At 41.7% G+C, this 22,292-nt stretch overlaps 1 protein-coding gene and 1 pseudogene across 2 annotated transcripts in view; one reads left to right on the top strand and one right to left on the bottom strand.

Annotated features, from left to right (window-relative positions):
- The window catches only part of RMDN3 (regulator of microtubule dynamics 3), a 36,371-nt gene extending 33,231 nt beyond the window's left edge, over positions 1 to 3,140 (top strand). For both annotated transcript variants that reach the window (XM_070756941.1, XM_070756950.1), the window contains exon 13: positions 419 to 3,140. In XM_070756941.1, the coding sequence (XP_070613042.1) occupies positions 419 to 478 (60 nt within the window). In that variant the 3' untranslated portion in view covers positions 479 to 3,140. The remainder of the gene's footprint in view (positions 1 to 418) is intronic.
- A 10,089-nt stretch (positions 3,141 to 13,229) lies between these two features.
- LOC139170126 (cytochrome P450 1B1 pseudogene) lies at positions 13,230 to 16,516 on the bottom strand (annotated as a pseudogene).
- Between the last annotated feature and the right edge of the window lie 5,776 nt (positions 16,517 to 22,292).

The following is a 22,292-nucleotide window of genomic DNA, read 5'->3' as shown; positions in this document are numbered from 1 at the left end:
GCAGCATTGAATTATGGGTGTGGAAACTCGAGCGTGTTCAATCGTGCATGTACAAACATTTTCAGCACCCAAGGGAAAAAAGGTTCGCCCTCACTGTCCTAAACCATCAGCCATCGCACCTCACCTTTAATGTAATCTTTTACACACCTTCTCTAAAACTCAAAACGTGAACAGAAATGAACAATGAAACATTACCCATCAGCAACAAACTATGAAAAGATCTTCACCTCGTCTCTGAACTCTGTCTTCACCATCTCAGGAGAGATACAGTTCATAGATTGGGAAATCCTGTTCTACCTGGTATGTAACTAGGAAGTTGGAGAAAGAAGTCTAATCCTCAGGACCACGTGGCTCATAAAATCAGTCGTAAATTACTTCTTAGCCATTGATTCATAAATCTTTCTCTCCCATTCTTCAGGATGCAGAAGGCAGCAGAGAAATGGAAGAGATGCAATTTCTGCTGACTAAGGAATCTTAAATACTCCGTCTTACAATGAGCAGCGAAGAAAATTCCAGCACAAAAATAATCTCGCTATGGTTCTCACTAGGCCTCAAAACAAACCACACAGTGAACAAAAAGGAAACTACTATTTCACCACTTCTTTCTCAAAGAGTATAGCCGGCAATACCAAATCGTCAAGGAAATGTAATTGAGCTCTCTCCCTTATCACAAAATAAGATAATCCTAATTAACGTCTGTGTTTACCTGTTTGTAGAATAAATGCTGGCAAGTCCATTAGTATTTTTTCCATGCTGCCTTTAGAGTAATACCCATCAGAAATCTCCAGTATTTTTTTTCCAACAGTTTTTCAACAATCATAAAACGTAGAAATATTTATAGCAATATAGCATCCCCATCAGTTGTTTTTATTTTTGATCAAACTACTCCTTAGAGGGGCTCCTAAGTGCTTTATGTTACTTGAAACATCTGCTGGGTGCTTATATTATATTTTGCTCTTAGCGAGCAAAGAGTAGTTTGGAATGCCACTGACAAGGGAAAAAAAAGTAGTGAGGAATTTTTTTTTAAAAAAAATCCCTTCTCCTTATATCATAGCTCTTGAGTTTCTTCAGTGATTGTTTCAACCTAGAGAAATATTATGAAAGATTGTTAATATATTGCCTGAGTCGTATCTAATGTGAGATGAACCAATAGATTATGGTCTTTTGGGGAAATTGATTATCTTTGTTGAATAATATATTAATTTCTATGTCTGCTACTTTTTAAAGATGTTTTGCTGGTTTTATGTGTAAGAATATATGTGACATGTGACACAAATATTTGAAAAGTTCAGGGAGTGACATAGTAAAACGGAAAGGGGCGGCATACAAATCTAATAAATAAATAAATAAATAAATAAAATCTACCAATGCTGTTCCATGTGACTTATAAAATGCAAATTTAGGTGTGGCTTAATAATATAAAAGTAAGAATGCAAACTAAATTAGGTTACTATTCAGGAAATTAGAATTATTCTCCATCATGACAAATAATGGAAAATATTCAGTTGAAGTACAAACCTATTGATCTTTTTATGTTCAAATGCTTTATTAATTTGTTTACTAGTTGACAGGGTAAAGGATGGGGGCCTGGTGTGCTGTCCTTTCTTGGAATAGCACAGAGCGACCATCTGCAGCATGTCCAGGAACTGAGAGGTCCTCTTATTTCTTAAATAAAATAGCATGACTACCAGAAAGAACAATTAAACACTGTTAAGCACAACACGCACAAAAAAGAAGAATTTGCTTCAATTGCAGGGCTTAAAAAAGAGACATATCAATGTATTCAGGCATCTCACCCCCAGGATTGCAAGGAAAGTACATTCTCTGCAATTCTGGGGATCATATATTTATTCCAGGGTACAGCATGGAAATAAAATTATATTGGAAAAAAATATTAAAAAGAGAGGGAACATACACATATATGAAGAGATTCATAGACTAATAAGCTGAATTGTTAGTGATGTACGTCACATAGATAACATCACTGAATATGAGATGGCTTTATGTAACCAGTGGGTTCCCACTTGTTGTAGACCAAACAATTTTCTATACGTACTTTGATTTTTGGCAGATATTTTTGAAATGATCATTTCATAATAACTGTAGCTATATTATTACAGTGAGGTTTAATACACTCTGCCATGTTGGACATTTCTGTACGATGAGATCAGAAACAACTTGCAAGAATTTGATCCCTTCTCATAAAGATAGATATTCCATAACTCCTATATTGCTTTTTTAATTTTACAAAATAACGTGGAACAAAAATTTTGTAACCAAAAATGTGTACAACCTATCTTATAAGTACTGTATGCTTCCAAACCAACAACGTAAAGCCCAAGTTTTGTTTGGATTACAAAAAAAATGTGATGCTGCTAAGATTAAAAAATTTGCAGAGGGAGTAGTTTAATATTTATATGATCAGGTGCTGAAAATATGCTGCCAGCTTCTTAGCAAGTGGACTTCTTTACATATCCTCAATAATAACCCATACATTGTTAAAGAAGTATAATATATACCGAAAATATTTTTATAAAGCATATGAATCTCTAATGTAATATTTTATATTTTAAAAATACAAATTTACTGGCACTGTTAATATTTTACTCTGGTACTGTCAGACTAAAATCCCCCAGCTTCATTTCCCATGCAGGCTTCTGTATAGAAGCTTATTCTATTCTATTGTTGATTTCCTAATTTTGTTGGGTAGAGGAGAAATTCCTTGTGAAACGAATCATTTTTTAGTAGCTTGGTTTGTTTTATATTATAACGAGATGAAGAGTATATTCAATTTGATGTCTTACAAAATTAAATATGTGCCATGTTCTAAGGGCAAAGAAATTTGCTTTTTCATGCAAATTATTTCAGTATTAGGTTCAAAATATGCAGAAGCAAGTTTGATACAGAAATTTTATTCTAATTGAAGTACTCAGCTGTACATCTAAAGCAGTGGTTCGCAATCTTTTTTGGGCCATGCCCCACCTAGCATCTCAAATCCTGATGCCCCCCCCCACCATGATATATAATTCTTACAATTCAAAAAGTGAATTCCTAACACTTAGAGGAAGCCTAACACGCCATTAACTTGGTATAAACAAGATTCTAAAGAACATAGCGTCCTTTAAAGAGAAAAAATAAAAGAACGAAAGATATTAAAAGTACTGAGGAACTTAAAAAATAATAGTATGAAGGGATATGAAAAAAAGCTAACAAAGTTTCAAAACAAATACAATGTTACATTGTATACTGTTATTATTATTATTATTATTATTGTGAGCCGCCCCGAGTCTTCAGAGAGTGGCGGCATACAAATCTAATAAATTATTATTATAATTATTATTAATAGAGAATTGAAATCCATAAATATAAAATAATTTTAATGAAAGCTTTTTCTGTAATACTTTGATCATATTAATAAATTATTATTATAATTATTATTAATAGAGAACTGAAATCCATAAATATAAAATAATTTTAATGAAAGCTTTTTCTATAATACTTTGATCATATTAAGAAATGTTTCTCCACCTAGGAAGTTTTAAAAAGTATTTTCCAAATTTCCACAGCCAACATACTGGCTGGGGAATTCTGGGAATTGAAATCTACACCTCTTAAAGTCACTGAGGTTAAGAAACATTGATTTGAAGAATCTCTCGCAAAATCTGTGGCCTTGTTTGCAGAGAAGAAGCAGCCCATGCCAACGTCAATTAGCTTTGTTAATATTTGCGTTCAGAACTCTGCATTTATTTAGCATTTTTATTTTATGTTAGAATTGAGTTTTGAAATGTAACTTTGTGACTTCCATAATTTCCAAAGTTTATTTTTCTGTTTTGACTTAGGAGAACTCATATCTCATTGTGTAACTTGATGTTTTATATCATTTTGTATAAATGACTGGTTTGTGATTGCAGTTAATTAACTATTCCTTCTGCTTTAAAGATTGTAGCCAAAGTGAACACGCAGATACCTGACATTTGACTCGTAAGAAGTTGACCAGTCGACTGGTACATTTTTGTGCACTGAATATTATTGGAGTGGCAAATTGTGTAAATGTTTTATGTCCACTAATCAAAGCATCAGCTGCCTATTTTCATACCATTTTAGAACCAAGCTCATTATCAAAATTAATATGATATTGTAATAATCAGTCATGACTTGAGACATTTAGAGAAAAATAATGGTGATGTCGTTGGTCAGAGAATTTACAACCTGGTTTGATAAACAGACTCTATCCTCAATCCTCAGAGAACATCCTTGGTTATAGATATTCTTGGTTATCTTTGCCTTTAAGCCAAAAGACTCCAAGACTAAATAATTCTTGATTTCACCTTAAAAATATTCGTATAGATTTTCTTTGTTCTGCAGTTCTGAGTTACATTTTGTCTTTATTAAGGCAGTCAAACATTCCCAGGTTAGTTTTTCGGGAATCATGACAATGGATGAGCTGTGATTGCTTTTCTAATTCATGGAAATACAGTTTACATTTTGAGTATAAAAATGTGAGAATTTAGTTAATGACCAAAAGTGTTGCCTTTGAGTACTTTTCAGAAAAGACTAAGCATTTATAAAAAATAGGGGGGAAACCCTATACTAGATAGCTACAATGCTACATCCTACTACCCATTTGTAGACTTATTCAGACTTCCCACTGAGTTAGTACATATGGGTTTGCATTGCACTGAAATATACGTTGTTGGTTTTGCCACATTTTCACATTCCATACGAATTCTTCTGAATTAGGACCTTGAATGATTCCATATTTGTTGACATTATTAATTTACAAATGTGTGAAAGCATGATACTTTCAGACTGCCTTACAAATATTCTAACACTGCATAGAACCAAACTAATGTAGGAGGAATTCTAAAGTAACCGTCACAACAATAAAGGCAATGAGATTAGGAAATATAAAGTATCAATCCTTGAATCTGGATTGGCAAACTACCTTCTTTATAAGTGTCAATTTTTAGATCTAGTCAACAATGAATGGATGATATTTTTGATTAAAAGAAGATGTTTGGTATGACTAAAGTGAACAGTAATTGTGTAGGCAGGATATTGCCCGCTGATTGCTTTCTGTGTGTAGTTAAGACTCCAACAACCTTTCCCCTAAGAATAGATTAGATTAGATTAGATTTATTGGATTTATATGCCGCCCCTCTCCGCAAACTCGGGGCGGCTCACAACAATAATAAAAAAACAGCACAGTACATAATACCAAATCCAATGCCCACCAATCTAATTACAATTTAAAATTAGTAATCTCATAAAAACAGTACATATGAAAACAGGCACACAGTCAATCAATCAACAAAACAACATGGGCAAGGGGGAGGTGTTTTAGTTCCCCCATGCCTGACAGCAGAGGTGCATTGGAGAAGATGTAGTTGGGTGGAATTAGTTTAGAGTTTTGAAGGCTGGAAGAAAAGGCTTGATGTGTTGTTCAAGCCACAGTGTCTACATAATTTGCATGCAGGGAAACTTTTTTTTATAATTCTATCCAGTCCTTTGCTTTGAGAAAAGGTTTTAATTAGTGTTCCAAAGCTCAAAAGATTCCTGTGTATTTTGAATGAGATGCAATTACAGAGGAGAGTAAGTTTGTTCAAAGGTGTTTGGAAAAACATTGGTTCTTTTTCTTTAGAAAGTGTATTTTGAGCAGCCTTATGTCAGGAAAAAAAATGGATATGTGACTAATTTTGCTGATTAACTGTGAAATTAAGGGTGGGAATACTTTACAAATGCACTGCCTCCCCACTGTAGGCACTGAAAAATTAAGGTGAAAATGGTAATTTAAAAGGACATATTGAATTACTGACATTGAGATATTTACTTTGAGTCTCTTTAAAAACAGCAAAAAAAGTCTCCATAAACATTTCCTGATTATACTTCTGTGCTTTAAAAAAAGCTAATACATGAACTGACTATAAAGTTATTTAAATTTCTGCACAATTTTATTTGAAATAAAAGTAAAAACATTAAAAGTATGTGCATTGTTTATTCTATATGCGATTGTAGCTTGTATCCAGTGGTGGGCTCCTACGGGTACGGTCAGGTACGCAGTACCAGTAGCAAAATTTTGGTCAGGTACATAGTACCGGTAGTAAAATTTTGGGGTTTTTTTTCTTTTTTTCTCTTCTGGGATCTGGGTATGTTTTTCCTATCACAGTAAATAAGGTTGAATGTGTATAATTTTAGAAGAGCTGTGTGTGCGTGTGTGTACATACACTTTATATAGTAGATAATCAGGGGTGGGCTACTGCCTGGATTGGGGGGAACGCAGTGGGGTAGCGAAAATGGAGCTCCACCCCAGAACACCCAGTTTGCACTGAAAGATGTTGAAACAAAATGCATAAGCCACGCCCACAATGTGGTAGTAAAAAATTTGGTAGCCCATCACTGCTCATATCTCAAGGTCCAAAGTATGGGGTTCTACACACAGGACATTTGCATTGGAAGGTATTATCCCAAAGATACTTTTTCAAGAGACAACTGGACTTTCTGTTTTTCTTTGAAGACATTTAACTTCTCATCGAACAAGCTTCTCATCAGAAGCGAAATGTCTTCAAAGAAAACCAGAACGTCCAGTTGCCTCTTGAAAAAGCACCTTTGGGACAATAGTGACCTGAATGATTGGGAATCTCCATAAACAAAGATATTACTTTCATTGGTTTTCCTTTAGACTTAAAAAACCTCTTTTGAACAACACAATGTAACTTGATTAAGATAGATAAACAAGCAATATGCTTTCAAAACTTGTAATTATTTATATCCATAATTAACAACAGTCATGTATGCAGTGTGGCAGTAGTGGGTTCCTACTGGAACGGTAAAGGATGCCACACCAGTAGCAAAAGTTGAACTTCATGCATAGCTTCGTGTATCTTGCGTGCATGCGTGTCCCAGCTTGTTTCTGCTTTTGCGCATGCACAGGAAACAAAATCTCACTAGGAGATATGCACCAGTAGGAGCAATCCACCCCTGCAGTGTGGTTGTATCTAAGATATAGAATGTCTACTGTAGCCCCTCCATTTATCTTGATCCTGGTCTATGGAAATCAGAGATGGAATTTCTCTCCTACGCTCAATGGTCACATTTGTCTTTCTAATGCTGCTACATATTGATCCAGCCATGAAGCTCTGATCCAATCACAACTGGATGGATAGCATAAAAAACTTAAATTCGTCAGTTCCAAAAATGGGTGAACAGTGCCGTCAGGTGGTAGGGAAAGCAAGTAGAATGCTTGGCTGCATAGCTAGAGGTATAACAAGCAGAAAGGGCGAGATTGTGATCCCTTATATAGAGCGCTGGTGAGACCACATTTGGAATGCAGTGATCTCTCGGTTAGCGCGGGGGTTACGTTCCAAGACCTCCCGCGCTAACCGATTTCCGTGTTATACTGGATGCGGAAGTAAAAACCACCATCTGCGCATGTGCGCCATTTTTTTCATGGCCGCACATGCGCAGATGGTGGAGTTTGCGTGTGGGCGGCGGGGAAGACCAAGGGAAGATTCCTTCAGCCGCCCAACAGCTGATCTGCTCCGCAGCGCGGAAGCAGCGAGGAGCCGAAGATGGGGTAAAGGCAAAGGGGAAACCCCATCTTCGGCTCCTCGCTGCTGCCGCGCTGTGGAGCAGATCAGGTGTTGGGCGGCTGAAGGAACCTTCCCTTGGTCTTCCCGCCAGATCGCTTGCCGCTTGCCGCTTGCCAGTCCACGCCCCCCTGGATGAGCGGCCCCGCATGGCCCCAGCGCCGGACTCCGTTGCCGAACGCCGAAACCGGAAGGGGCGAGGTGGGGGAGAACGGGAGGCTCAGCATTCCGTCAGTCGCAGCGCTGGCTGTCAACTTTTCTTTTTAGCACTGGGGAGGCAAGTCAGCTCCTGCCCAGTTTTAAAAAGAAAAGTTGACAGCCAGCGCTGCGGCTGACGGAATGCTGAGCTTCCCGTTCTCTCTCCGCCCCCTCGCCCCTTCGCCCCCCTTTGTTCCTAGGAGAAGTGCTGGTGAGGAGCAGAAGGTCTGTCTTGCCTCAATCCCCAGCACTTCTCCTAGGAACACAGGGAGGCGAAGGGGCGAGGGGGGGGGGAGAGAAAACGGGAGGCTCAGCATTCCGTCAGTCGCAGCGCTGGCTGTCAACTTTTCTTTTTAGCACTGGGGAGGCAAGTCAGCTCCTGCCCAGTTTTAAAAAGAAAAGTTGAGAGCCAGCGATTGTTCCGCTGCCGCCAGCATGGCCTGGCTGGCAGCGGAAGATGTAACGGAGCCCACGGGGGATTCGCCTTCCTCCCACCCGCAGCCGAGACTGATCGTGGGCTCCTTCGCAACCTCGGAGAGCTTCCAGGGCATGAAAGCTCACGAAAACCAGGAAGCTCTCCGAGGTTGCGAAGGAGCCCACGATCAGTCGGCTGCGGGCGGGAGGAAAGCGAATGCCACGGGTCTGGGCTCGGCTCCCCCCTCGGCTCCCCCCCTTACCAGCCCCGCCGCGGAAGGCTCCATTCTGTTCCCTGCCGGCCCGATTGAGCGGCCGACGGTCTCCATTCAGGGAACAGACGTCCACCCCCTCCTCGGAGTCCCCGGCACCCAGCGTCCCCACACCGCCTCCACCTCCCGGTAATGCGCCCGACCTCTGCCTCTCTCTTTCTCTCTCATATACCACGCCGGCAACAGGGAGAGAAAGAGAGAGAGAACTAGCGTGGACTTATTTTTTATTTTTTAATATTTTATTTTTTTAATTAATATTTTTTGAAAAACCGCATTGCAGCGTTTCGCGCTAATCGAGAACGCGCAAATCGAGGGATCACTGTACTGTGTTCAGTTCTGGAGACTTCACCTACAAAAAGATATTGACAAAATTGAACGGGTCCAGAGACGGGCTACAAAAATGGTGGAAGGTCTTAAGCATAAAACGTATCAGGAAAGACTTAATGAACTCAATCTGTATAGTCTGGAGGACAGAAGGTAAAGGGGGGACATGATCGAAACATTTAAATATGTTAAAGTGTTAAATAAGGTTCAGGAGAGAAGTGTTTTTAATAGGAAAGTGAACACAAGAACAAGGGAACACAATCTGAGGTTAGTTGGGGGAAAGATTAGAAGTAACGTGAGAAAATATTATTTTACTGAAAGTAGTAGATGCTTGGAACAAACTTCCAGCAGACATGGTTGGTAAATCCATAGTAACTGAATTTAAACATGCCTGGGATAAACATATATCTATGCTAAGATAAAATACAAGAAATAGTATAAGGGCAGACTAGATGGACCATGAGGTCTTTTTCTGCCGTCAGTCTTCTATGTTTCTAAATAAACTTTATTTATTAAAATTATACACCAAGTTTATTTTCTTGGCTTTCTCGTGATCCAACAATTACGTATACAATACAAGATTAAAACAGTCAAAGTTAAAACTTAAATTGCAATTAAAACCATGCAATGTAACCCTGATGATAATACAATACACCCTAAGCTTCTAGAACAGGGTTGCCAAACTCACAGCATCATGATGTAGCAGGAGTTTCCCCCCCCTTCGCTAAGCTGGGTGTGGCCAGCGCATGATGCATCTGGCCAACAGGTCGCAAGTTCCATAGCCCTGTTCTAGAATAATTTGGTTTTAACTAGCTTCCAAAAGGCTGTTATCAGTAGAGCTAACCCATTGTTCCAACAACAACAAATCCAATTCTGGGCTTTGCTCAGTGAAATGCTGCAAAAATTTTTACTACCATACTGTGGGTGTGGCTTATTTTGTGGGTGTGGCTTGTCAGCCATGTGACCAGGTGGGAGCGGCTTGACAGTCCTGTGACCAGGGGTGGCTTAAAGTTCCTTGACTGGCTTAAAGGTGGTCAACTTGACATCACTCACATCAAGAGTTTGGTTAGGGTGCCTGGCGTCTCCTCGCTTCAAAGAAATACAATTTTCCTATCTATTTGCTATTACTGAACATCTAATATATACTATTTAATTCTATGTATATATGCCATACATATTACACACAGGCACATAAAATATACATTACTATATAAACTGGCCTTGTTTCCTCCCAGGAGATTCCTAGAGAGGCCCCACAGAGGCTTCTCCCTGCCTTATCCGGTTACAGTTTCGGAGGCTCAGGTTTGTAAGTAGAAAATTGTTCTTGAGAAGAGGCAAAAAAATCTTGAACACCCGGTTCTTATCTAGAAAAGTTTGTAAGTAGAGGCGTTCCTAGGTAGAGGTACCACTGTACTAATATTAGTACAGTGATCCCTCGATTTTCGCGGGTTCAAACTTCGCGAAGCAGCTATACCACGGTTTTTCAAAAAATATTAATTAAAAAATACTCCGCGGGTTTTTTTCTATACCACGGTTTTCCCACCCGATGATGTCATACGTCATCACCAAGAGTCACTTCTCTCTCTCTTTCCTGTCATTCTCTGCTTCAATCATTTTCTCATTTCTCTTTTTTTCTCCCCTTTTTTCTATCATTTCTCTCTCTCTACCTTCCACTCTCCCCCCTCTTGCTCTCTCTCTCTCTCTTTCTTTCTCCCTCTCTCCTTTCTATCTCGCTCTTTTGCTTTCTCTCTGTGAGAACGCCTGCCCCACCTCTCCTGCAGCCCCCTCGCTGACAGCTGGGACGAAAGCGCTCTCAGTTAAGGGACTGCAAGAGGGGCGGGGCAGGCATTTTCAAAGCGCTCAGAGCGACTAGTGGCCGAATGAGGAGAACGAAAAGCCGTAGCCGCCAGCGCAGCTGCAGGAGAATCCATCCCCCAAGAAAGCCGGTGAGAGGGGTGGATCAGGTGGGTGGGTGGTAGCGGCGAGGGGGCCAGAGGTGCTGGGGGGGGGCGGCCGACATTCAAAACAATCTTTGCCGGCCTCCCCACTTTCGTCGCTCCCCGCCCTCAACTTCAAGCCCTTGCGCGGCCTTGGAAAAGGGTGCGCGCGGGTAGTTTTGGCTGTCCATAGCAAAAAATGGTGTTTTTACTTCCACACCGCTACTTTGTGGAAATTCGACTTTCACGGGCGGTCTTGGAACGCAACCCCCGCGAAAATCGAGGGAACACTGTATTCCATTTGACCTTTTAAAAGGAAATGCAATTTCACTTTATGATCATTGGCTTCCGAACTTTTATCATGTAATGATTTGCATGCCAAAAATGCCTCTGATACATTAGATACAAATTCCTAAGTTCTGCACTGTAAAAAGGACGCAGATGGTAGCTCCAGAGAGTTGACTCAAGACATCATCATCGCAGAGGAACACCCATGAGAGGCATCAATGTCTCTTCAATTGCCTGAAAAATAAAATTGTCAGGCTGGTTCCAGAGTTAGGCAGATACAATTGCTCAGAGGATTGTTATTGGACTGTCTCCAAAGAACCACAGAGTCCTTCTGTAGTTTTCTGCTAGGATGTTGAAGTCATTGCAACATTCTACACCATGTTACTCCCACCAGTAATCTGAATAATGATAAAACTGGAATGGTAAACCAACTTTAGATTTGTTAAGCTTTTTATTGACTTCTATTACTGGAACAAAAGGATAACAATTTTATTTCTACTGTATTACAATTTATTATTTCTACTGTATCACAATTATTGTAATAATTGGTATTATTTCTACTGTATTACAATTTTATACTTCATTCTTTCTTGTAAGCTGCCTTAGTAAGGCTTCTGTTCTGTCGAGCTCTCTGGTAGAATCCTCCCAAAAATGCACAGGTACAAATTTCAGACACACACACGTTTGAAAATTCAAAACAATGTTCTTTATACCGAAAATGCAAATAAACAGAGCACTCTTTCTGGTATAGCAAAGAGCACTTGTCTCCAAACAAATTGGTAATTTGTACAAGTCCCTTATCAGTTCTGTGATACTTAGCTTGCAGCTGTGAGGCAATTCACAGTCCTTCTTCTTTCACAAAGTGAAACACACTTTGCTCTGGGTTAGTTTCAAAGTGGGGAAAAATCAGCACACAAAGATCAAAGTCAACAAAGCAGTCATGAAACACAATGATCCTCTACAATGGCCAAACCCACAGGCTGCTATTTATAGCAGCCTCACTAATTACCACAGCCCCACCCAACCACAGGTGGCCTCATTTTCTTTGATAATAATCTCTCACTTGTTGCCTATGCATGGCTCTCTGCATGCGTGGCTGTATCATTAACTCTTGGTCTGAATCCAAGGAGGAGCTAGATAATTGATCTCCTTCTGAGCTGTCTGCCGCACTCTCCTCCTCCCTGTCACCCATGTCTTCTTGGTCAGAGGAGCCTTCATCAGCAGATTCCATGGGGGGGGGGAAACAGGCCTGCAGCATGTGGATGTGTCCCCCACATCCACAGTCCTTGGGGCAGGAGCTGGGCCAGAGCTAACCATAACAGCTTCTAAAATTCCTAATTTCTAAAACTGAAAAGGATTAATACGAAATTTGTGCTTAGATTCTAATTAAAATTCCTACATTGGCAATTTACAAATTGCACCTTTCCATTTGAACAAGTCTCACTTGAAACAATAGGACTTGTTCCAGAATCTAGGTAATTCCTCCAACAAACAAAAGATTTTACAATTTTCTCCACTTACCTGTGAATATATTTAAGAAAAAGAACCAGTAAAGAGTCAGCAGAACTCCTGTAAGATTGTTTAGCAAGTTGCTTAGATTTAAAGTTGGAACATCCCAAATGTTGAATTAGCACTGTTTGCATCATGAGTGCACCTACAGCAGGTATAGCTGTTTGTGTATGTGTGTATTAGTTTTCAGGCTAGAACAGTTATCCAAGTCCCAGGAAGACAGATAATAAATAATGGTCTAACTACTCTAAAATAATTAACTTATTTGCATCTCAACTTTGTAACTGAGTGCCTATTATATACCAGGGTTTATATAACATGTTAACCATTATGCCCATATTGCATGAATGTTGTGTATGCACGTTGATTGTTTAGTTAGTGTGGGTTTTAATTTGGATTTTATAGTTAGAATTGTATATTTGAAATCTTTTAAATTTTCTTGTATTTTTATATTGTTGTAAGCCGACTGAATCCGTCGGGATTGGGCGGCATAGAAGATAGATAGATGATAGATAGATGATAGATAGATGATAGATAGATAGATAGATAGATAGATAGATAGATGATAGATAGATTATATAGATAGATAGATAGATTATACTGTATAGGATAGATAGATTAGATAGATAGATTAGATAGATTCCTATTTATTTTCCGTCCAAGCTTATAGAATTAGACGAGGGATAAAGGAGAGTAAAAAATTTTTTTGTCAACATTGATATTTATTTGTATTTTTTTTATTTTAAAAAAAGATTTTTATTGAGAATATTGAAAAACACGAATTGACATACAAAAACAATACATTAAAGAAACACAAAAACCCCAAGAAACAATAAGAAAAAAAGGAAAAAGAGATGAAAACCTGCATATATACATTTGTAACTATACCATCTTACACTACACGTTAAAATCTATATGTTAAAAAGAGAAACATCACATTTCTCTCATAACTACTGTACATTCATCAATAGTCATTGTTAATCTTATGCAACTATATGTACCATTTTCTTTTGGTGCATCAAAACTATAACAAATCTCATTCATCGGAGTATTAATAATAGCAATGGTATTTTCCAAAACAACAATAAGTTTTCAATTCTACTCCTCTCCACTTCTTATCACTCACTCTTTTCTCCAAATTATTGCACATGTCTACAAATTCTCATCTGTTACCTCTATGCCACTTATCTTAATTTTATTTTTTTTAAACTAAAACAATATTTTTAAAAAATATTGTCAACATTGGCATTTATTTATAAATCAAATTTATAGCCACCCCCAGCCCAGCTCATAGTGAAGCATTGCAGTTGAACACAACAAGCGGGCATCAGATAGAGAAGGCTTTTTTTTAAGGATATAGTGAAGGGGACACCAACTGCTTTGATCACCTTCAGAGTTAAGGGGGGAGGAGGAGCCCAGCTTAAATTTTCTTTGACAGAGCACTTCCTATGTCTGAGTTCCCACTGCTGGCAAAGGCAGGGAACCAAGTAAAGGTGCAGGTTTCAGAAACTCAAGGAAAGGTAACTGTTTGCCTGGCTTGTCCCACCAGGGCTCTTATTCCAGAGTTTAACAAACGCTTCTTACAAGGCAGGTCACGGCTCAGTGTTGAAATGAGGCTGGGGGTATCCTTAAAAATTGAACAGAAGCTTGTAATCGACTTCTTGCTTCCAAATAGAATAGAATAGAATAAGAATAATAGGATAGGATAGAATAGAGTAGAATAGAATTCTTTATTGGCCAAGAGTGATTGGACACACAAGGAATTTGTCTGGTGCAGATGCTCTCAGTGTACATAAAAGAAAAGATACATTTATCAAGAATCATGAGGTAAAACACTTCATGATTGTCATAGGGAGTCAAATAAACAATGAGGAAACAACATTAATAAAAATGATAAGGATACAAGCAATATGTTACAGTCATAAGTAGGAGGAAAAGGGTGATAGGAATGATGAGAAAAAACTAGTAGTAATAGTAGTGCAGATTTAGGAAAGTTCGACGGTGTTAAGGGGATTATTTGTTTGGTAGCATGGCGGCGTTCCTCCGGCTCCCGTCCTGCTCGGCCGGGGAAGCGCTCCGCCTGGTCACCGACAAGGTATAGGGCCGGGTCCTGAGGACCAGCCCGTGCTCGCAGTCCAGCCTGATCTCTTCGGCTGGGTTGGCCGTCAGGTCGCACTGGTGCAAAAGGATGGCGGTGAAGAGGAAGAGCTGCAGCTTGGCGAGCCGGTCGCCGATGCAGCGCCTTTTGCCCATGGAGAACATCAGGACGCGGGAAGCGAGGTCGCGGTCGAACGTCTCCTGCCGGACATCCAAGAAGCGGGCCGGGTCAAAAAGGTGCGGGTCTTTCCAGCGGAGCGGGTCGTGGTTGACGGACCACTGGTTGACGAAGACGACGGTGCCCTCGGGGATGCAGAAGCCGTCCAGGCAGACGTCGGCGGTGGTGGCGTGCGGGATGGTGATCGGGACGAAGCTGCTGTAGCGCATCGTCTCGTAGAGGAAGGCTTCCAGGCGAGGCAGCGAGACGCGATCGTCGGCCGTCGGAAGCCGCTCGCGCCCCACCACCCGGTCCAGGTCCGCCTGCAACTGCTCGCGCAGCCGCGGGTGCTTCAGGAGCAGCAGCACCAGCCAAGCCAGAGCGGCCGACGTGGTGTCCTGACCGGCGCCGAAGAGATCGGTCAGCGTGCCTTCCGCGTAGTCCCCGAGCGGGCCATCTCTACCGGCGGGGCCGTGCTCCATGCAGTTCAGGATGGCCTCGCTGATGTGACGGGGAGGCGAGCCCGGTTGGAAAGCCCGCCGGTACTGCTCCACCTTGGCGCGCACGAACTCCAGCATCTCCCGGTTGATGGCCTGGAAGTCGCGGAAGACGCTGCGCACCGGGTTGGGGAAGCAGAGGAGCCAGGGCAGCACGTCCACCAAGCTGCCCGCCGCCACCGTCTGCCCGAAGCGGTCGTTCCTGCCCAGCAGCGCACGGAACTCCCCGTCGGCGTGGCTGTAGCGCTGCCCGAAGCAAAGGGCGCACAGCACGTTGGCGTTGGCCACGGCCAGCAGCGGGATCGGGTTGACATAAAGGCCGCCCCGGCTCTGCTCCGCCAGCCCGTCGATGAGCTCCTGCGCCTCGGCCCTCACGTGCTGCTCCAGGAGCTGCCGGCTGGGCGCGTCGGCCGTCGAGAAAGCGCGCAGCGTGGCCTCCGCCGCCCGCCGCTGCGCCCGCCAGCGCTCCGTGTAGCGCCCGAAAGCGACGCTCTTCCCGCCGGAGACTATCCGGAAGGAAGGGAAATCGGGCCGGCCGGCGAACGGTCCGCCTTGCCTCACCAGCGCCTGACGGATGGTCGCCTCGCCGTTGAGCACCACGACGGGGCGGGAGCCTAGCCGGAGCTGGAAGACGTCGCCGTAGCGCTTGGCCAGCTCGCAAAACGTGAGGTGGGGCAGGCGACCCAGTTGCAGGGCGTTGCCCACCAGCGGCCACCCGACGGGGCCGGGGAGACGTTTACCCGGAGCCCCGCCGGAGCGTTTGCGTGCCCACAAGGACACCAGGAGGGCGCAAGAAAGCAGCAGCAAGGTGCTCTGGAAGAAAGAGGCGGGGTCCCCGCCCCGTCTGTCCTCGCTTTGCGCCATTTCGTTGTGGCCCTTTTCGGTTTCTTAAGGCGAGGGGGAGAGGAACAGTCGGTTCCCGCCTTTTCTTCTCTGCGCCCGAAATGTCCCCCCTCCCCGACTTTTGCTCCGCCGCGATTTTTATAAGCCGTCGAGGAGGGTGTGGGCCGAGGCGAGCCCGTCTTCCCTCTCCTCCTCCTCCTCTCCTCCCTTTTGTGACGGTCCCAGAGTCCCCTGTGCGCGGCCATGCCCTGTTTCCCTTTCCAGAGAGAGTTAGCCCGAGCAGGCCGAACCAGCACCTCAGGAATTCGCGGAGCTTTCCAAAACCCACTTCCTTGCCAGACAAAGGCCTCCATCCCTGCAGCAAGAGCGCAGGGCGGACGGGAGGCGGCTGGACGTTGCCAGCCACCTTTGGCTGCCTTGGAAGGCTGCTGCTTTCGTGACTGGAGGGAAAGACCAGCGACGGCCAAAACCAGCAAAAAGGAAGAAGAGGGCTTGAGGCTTGGCCTACGGGCCAAGAGCCATTGCTGAGATTGCTGCAGGATTTCTTTTTGGACTGGCAGCCTCATTTTTCCTCTCTGAAATGGGATACTGAGCAGACTTGTGTACAGGCCGAAGCAGGTAAACCTAATATAAACCAGGTCCCTATTGGGCTTTCTCAGACAGACGGTTGGCCACTGTGAGAACTGACTATATTCTTAATAAAATATTTAATACTTTGATAGTTTACAAGATTGGCATGCTGCCCAGCTCCAGTGGACTCTGGGTAGCTAACAACATATAAAAAACAATATAAAAGATTACAACATGTAAATTGTATAAGGGCAGACTAGATGGACCATGAGGTCTTTTTCTGCCGTCAATCTTCTATGTTTCTAATATCAGCATAAAATATTAAAAAACCAGTTTCATAAACCCTATAATAACACTCAAACATTCATGGTTCCAGGCCTGCCAGAAAAGCCAGATCTTAAAGGCTTTCTGGAAGGGCGGCAGGGCAGGAATAGTGCGAATTTCTGTGGGCAGTTGGTTCCAAAGGGTCGGAGCTGCCACAGAGAAGGCCCTTCCCCTCAGCCCCGCCAACCGACATTGTTCGGCAGACGGGACTTGGAGAAGGCCAACTCTGTGGGTCCGTATTGGCCGCAGGGGTGTGTGAGGTAGTAGGCAGTCCTGTAAGTACAGCGTTCCTTCAATTTTCGCAGGGGATGCGTTTCGAGACGGCCCACAAAAGTCGAATTTCCGCGAAGTAGTGATGCGGAAGTAAATACACTATTTTTGGCTATGGACAGTATCAAAAGCCTTCCCTTAACACTTTAAACCCCTAAATTTCAATTTCCCATTCCCTTCGCAACCATTTAGATTATTACTCACCATGTTTATTTATTAAAGTTTATTAAAAAATATTTATTAAAGGCAGATGAAAGTTTGGCAATGACATATGATGTCATCGGGCGGGGAAAACTGGTATAGGGGGAAAAACCACGTATTTTTTAATTAATATTTTTGAAAAACCGTGGTATAGACTTTTCGCGGTTTGAACCCGTGAAAATCGAGGGAACACTGTAGTCTGGTCTTTAGCCATTTAGGGCTTTAAAGGTGATAATGAACACTTTGAATTGCATCCGGAGACCAACTGGTAGCCAATGCAGCTCACAGAAAGTTGGAGTTATTTGGGTGTACCTTGTTATCTAAAAACCCATAATTTAAAAAGACATACACACAACATACCATGTATAAACTATATAGGCCTGGGGAAGATGTCTCAGTTCCCCCATGCCTGATGGCAGAGGTGGGTTTTAAGAAGTTTTTTGTTTAGGACTAGTGGTGAAATCCACATTTTACCAGTTCTGTGGGCGTGGCTTGGTGGGCCTGGTGTGGCTTGGTTCTCCTGTCAGTACTTGCTGGATTTCACCCTTGCTTAGGACCATTGTGGCATCTCTGGTCACATGATCTAAATTCAGGCGCTTGGCGATTGAACTCATGATAGTCGTGGTGTCATGTGGGTCATGTGACCACCTTTTGTGACCTAATCAAGCAAAATCACGGGGAAAGTCAGATTCACTTAACACCCGCGTAACTAACAACAATTGCAGTGATTCTCTTAGCAATTGTGGCAAGAAAAGCCACAAAATGGAACAAAATTTACTTAACAAATGTCTCATTTAGAAACAGAAATGTTGGTCTTGTGGTCATATTGGGGACTATGCTAATGAGATGGATGGGTGGAGGTAGATACATTTTCTTTTTTCTTCTCAATGTTTACACTGAGCAGAGTCTTTTTTTCACATCAATCAAACCGTTAGAAATGATAAGACATGTAACTTTGATTGCAATATTGGTTCTGGCTAGTTGTCAGAGTCTGAAGTTGTAGGTTGAGGAAGAGTGTCTCGCCTGAAATCACTCTTCCAGGTTCATGACTAAAGTTGGATTTGAACTCATAGTCTCCTGGTTTCTATCCTGTGCCTTAAACACTGCACCAAACTAGATGTCTAAGATCCCATTTCCCTACTTCAAATTGTGTCTTGGTATCTCCAGCATTTCCCCCCAACTTGTGCTGTAACTCCCATAATTCCTACAAAAATAGTTGGAAAATAGCAGGTTGGGGAAGTTGTCCAAGCATTTTATTTTCACTAAATTGTCCTGAGAGTTTTCTTCCAAATAATTATGGATGAATGATACTATATTGTATGTAAATAAATTAATTATATATGACATTGAAACATCTTTTCAAAAACGAATAGCAACTGAGAGGGGCCATTTTTAAATACTTATTTTAAATCCTTAGCAAAGGAATTGTTGAAGGTCAAGCAGCATATAAGTTTGAGATATATGGATGGATGGAGGGAGGGAGGGAGGGAGAGAGAAAGGAAGGAAAGAAAGAAAGAAGAAAGAAAGAAAGAGAAAGAGAAAGAATCCCTCTACAGATCAGGTGGAAGATAGATGCTGTCACTAGTCTATAGAGTGCAGAATTGACAACAAAATTTACTGCAAATCCTTATGATTACTGTTACTGTCTAAAATGGGGTGATAAACAGTTTAATATTTTACAGCTTCAGATATTTTCCCATTGTTTCCTTCTCCTAACCTTCCTCACAAAGAAGGAAATAATATTATTTGATCATTGCCTGCCAATTCTATAACTTGTTGATCACAGTTGTCTTGCCAAGTAGAGACGATTGCTCAAGTGTTCTGATAAGGCTTGTTTTTGGCAGAGTAATTGCAGACAAGCAGTTATTTTTGAATAGATTTCTGAGAATTTGGTGGGGGTGTTTTTTGTTCCTTTTAAGCAAGATTTAGAGCTAAAGCAAAAATATGATTCATAGCATACTACTTGCTCGATTTTTTTAAAGAAAGAGAGACTATACTTTATTACCAGATGTGTGTATAATTTGATGATGTGCCTGCTATTATTTTTAAGGGCTTCCTATGCTGATCTTCATTAGACCTTTTCCTCACTGTTGAGTTGAATCATTTACTTACTTACTTACTTACTTACTTACTTACTTACTTACTTACTTACTTACTTACTTACTTACTTATTTGATTTTTAAAAAAATGCCGCCCTTCTCCTTAGACTCAGGGCGGCTTACAACATGTTAGCAATACCACTTTTTAATCGAACCAGCATATTGCCCTCACAATCTGGGTCCTCATTTGACCCACCTCAGAAGGATGGAAGGCTGAGCCAACCTTGAGCTGGTGATGAGATCTGAACCGCTGACCTGCAGATCTAGCAGTCAGCTTTAGTGGCCTCCTAGCCATTGCTCTCCTAGCCATCACTGAATCAGCAAAAAAATAAAATAAAATACATGGAAGTGACAATTGTTGTTCTCTTAGCCATTTTGCCCCTTTCACTATTACAAGGCACTGCTAGTCACTTGATATCTTTCTATAAGTTTCTAGGATTTCCTGGACATCAATAGGTGGCATACTTGGAGATTGTTGGAATAAGCAGGATTGCATGCAGTGCTCAAACCACAATTGAAACCTGCACTAGAGTACCTTCCGTCCCCTGTCCTATTGCTCTCCTCTATCTCCTATTCCTTTCTTCTATTCCTATATCTCTTCTTCTATTCTTTCATTGATATGTTCTATTACTATATCTTCTTTTCTGTTCTTTCTTAGATATATTTTACTATGAGTATATCCTCTATAACCTTCATCATGTATTTTACTATGTGTATATAGATATATACCCACTAAAACCCTCATTGTGTATTGGACAAAATAAATAAATAAACAAACAAACAAACAAACAAACTCAGCCATTAAACAATGCAATCTTTAAGTGAAACTGCAACTATGCTTATGATCTTCAGCTTTGTTTTAATTGTGAAGACCTGTGAATTTGAGGGAGGGAGTGGTTCTGCTGCCTCTGAAGGAGATAGTGTACCCCCCTCCTTAAGGAATCATTGTTCGACCCAGCTCTGTGATGGCGAACCTATGGCACGTGTGCCACAGGTGGCACGCGGAGCCACATCTGAGGGCACGCGAGGCGTTGCCCTATGTCAGTTCCAGCAGGCATGTGTGCACTGGCCAGCTGATTTTCGGCCTTACAGAAGGCAGGGGGAGGCTGTTTGTGTCCTCCACAGGCTTCAGAAAAGTATCCAGAGCCTGTGGATGGTGAAAAATAGGCCTAATGGGCCTATTGGAAGTTAGTTTCCGAATTTATGGTAAGCCTGTTGGGTCTGTTTTTCGCCATCCACAGGAAGGTTGTACAGAAAGCGATTGCACAACATCTTCAAAGGACCTTGGATGAAGCAGATTGTCTGGAACTCTTTCAGGTAGAATTCAGGTCAGATTTTGGGGCTGAGGTAGCATTGATCGTGTTCTTGGATGAACTCTGTCAGGAGTGGGGCAGGCAAGTACATTCATCCTTGCTGTTCGATGATTGATCTTATTATTGTTCACCACTCACTGTTTTTCAGATAGGCATCCGTATAACTTGACTAAATGAAAAATAAATAAATAATAATGGGGAAGACATAAGGTCAGATGGTAGAGAAGAGCTGTGGTGGCGCGGTGGTTAGAATGCAGTATTGCAGGCTAATTCTGCTGACTGCTGATTGCAAACAGTTTGGCAGTTTGAATCTCACCAGCTCAAGGTTGACTCAGCCTTCCATCCTTCTGAGGTCGGTAAAATATGGACCCAGGATCCAAACCGGCAGCGAGAGAATCCAAAAACCACCCCTGCTCTCATCCGTAGAAAAGGGGCAATGGCAGATTGTTGGGGGCAATATATTGATTCTGTAAACCGCTTAGGGCTGTAGAGCATTGTGGAGTGGTATATAAATCTAGGTGCTATTGCTATATAGGCAACTTTACAGGGACAAACCATTAAAACATGTTGCTAGATTACAAATTATGGTTCAGTACAATGGAAAGTCCCTTACTCTGCATTTAATAAAGTGTATTGTGGTATCCTAGCCTTCTCAAACAGATCTGTCTTCCAAATTTATGAACTCCCATAATCTCAGTTAACATGGTACCCACTCTTGGAAGATTGCTTTAAAACTAGCACATTAACTATGAGATAACTGTTAATAATAACCATTATGCAGGAACATTGGAGCACAGATGGCAGGGAGCCAAGATGCTGGATGTAAGTTGTGTCCATAAGATTAGCATATAAATCCTAATTAATTAATTAATTAATTAATTAATTAATTAATCCTAAGGCAAGAAAGCTATGTAAACCAATATGAATCCCTGGAAAACGCTGGGATATAAATCAAATAAATACACATGCCCTGGGGAGATATCTTTCATCAGAGGTAAGCAGATTTTAAACTTGTAAATCTTTTCAGAAGCCTGACATCACTAGGCAGTTCTAAATGAAAACAGTAGGTGAGGGTGAGTCAGAAGCAAAAGGCTACTTTTTTAAATCTACTGCATCTCACAGACCATAAATTAAATGAATGAATCTGCATATATACATTTGTGATAGATCAGGGGTTCAAAATAAAGTTAACAAGTTGGGGTGCAGAAACACTTGGTCAAAAACAAATACTGTACAGTGATAACTCGTCTTACGAATGCCTCTTCTAATGAACTTTTCGAGATACAAACCCAGTGTTTAAGATTTTTTTGCCTCTTCTTCCAAACTATTTTCACCTTACAAACCCAAGCCGCTGCCACTGAGATGCCCCGCCTCCGGACTTCCATTGCCAGCC

This window comes from Erythrolamprus reginae, chromosome 1 (assembly GCF_031021105.1).
Source record: "Erythrolamprus reginae isolate rEryReg1 chromosome 1, rEryReg1.hap1, whole genome shotgun sequence".
Taxonomy (NCBI): domain Eukaryota; kingdom Metazoa; phylum Chordata; class Lepidosauria; order Squamata; family Dipsadidae; genus Erythrolamprus; species Erythrolamprus reginae.
The sequence above is the reverse complement of the archived record's forward strand: the minus strand, read 5'-3'. Positions and strand labels throughout refer to the sequence as shown.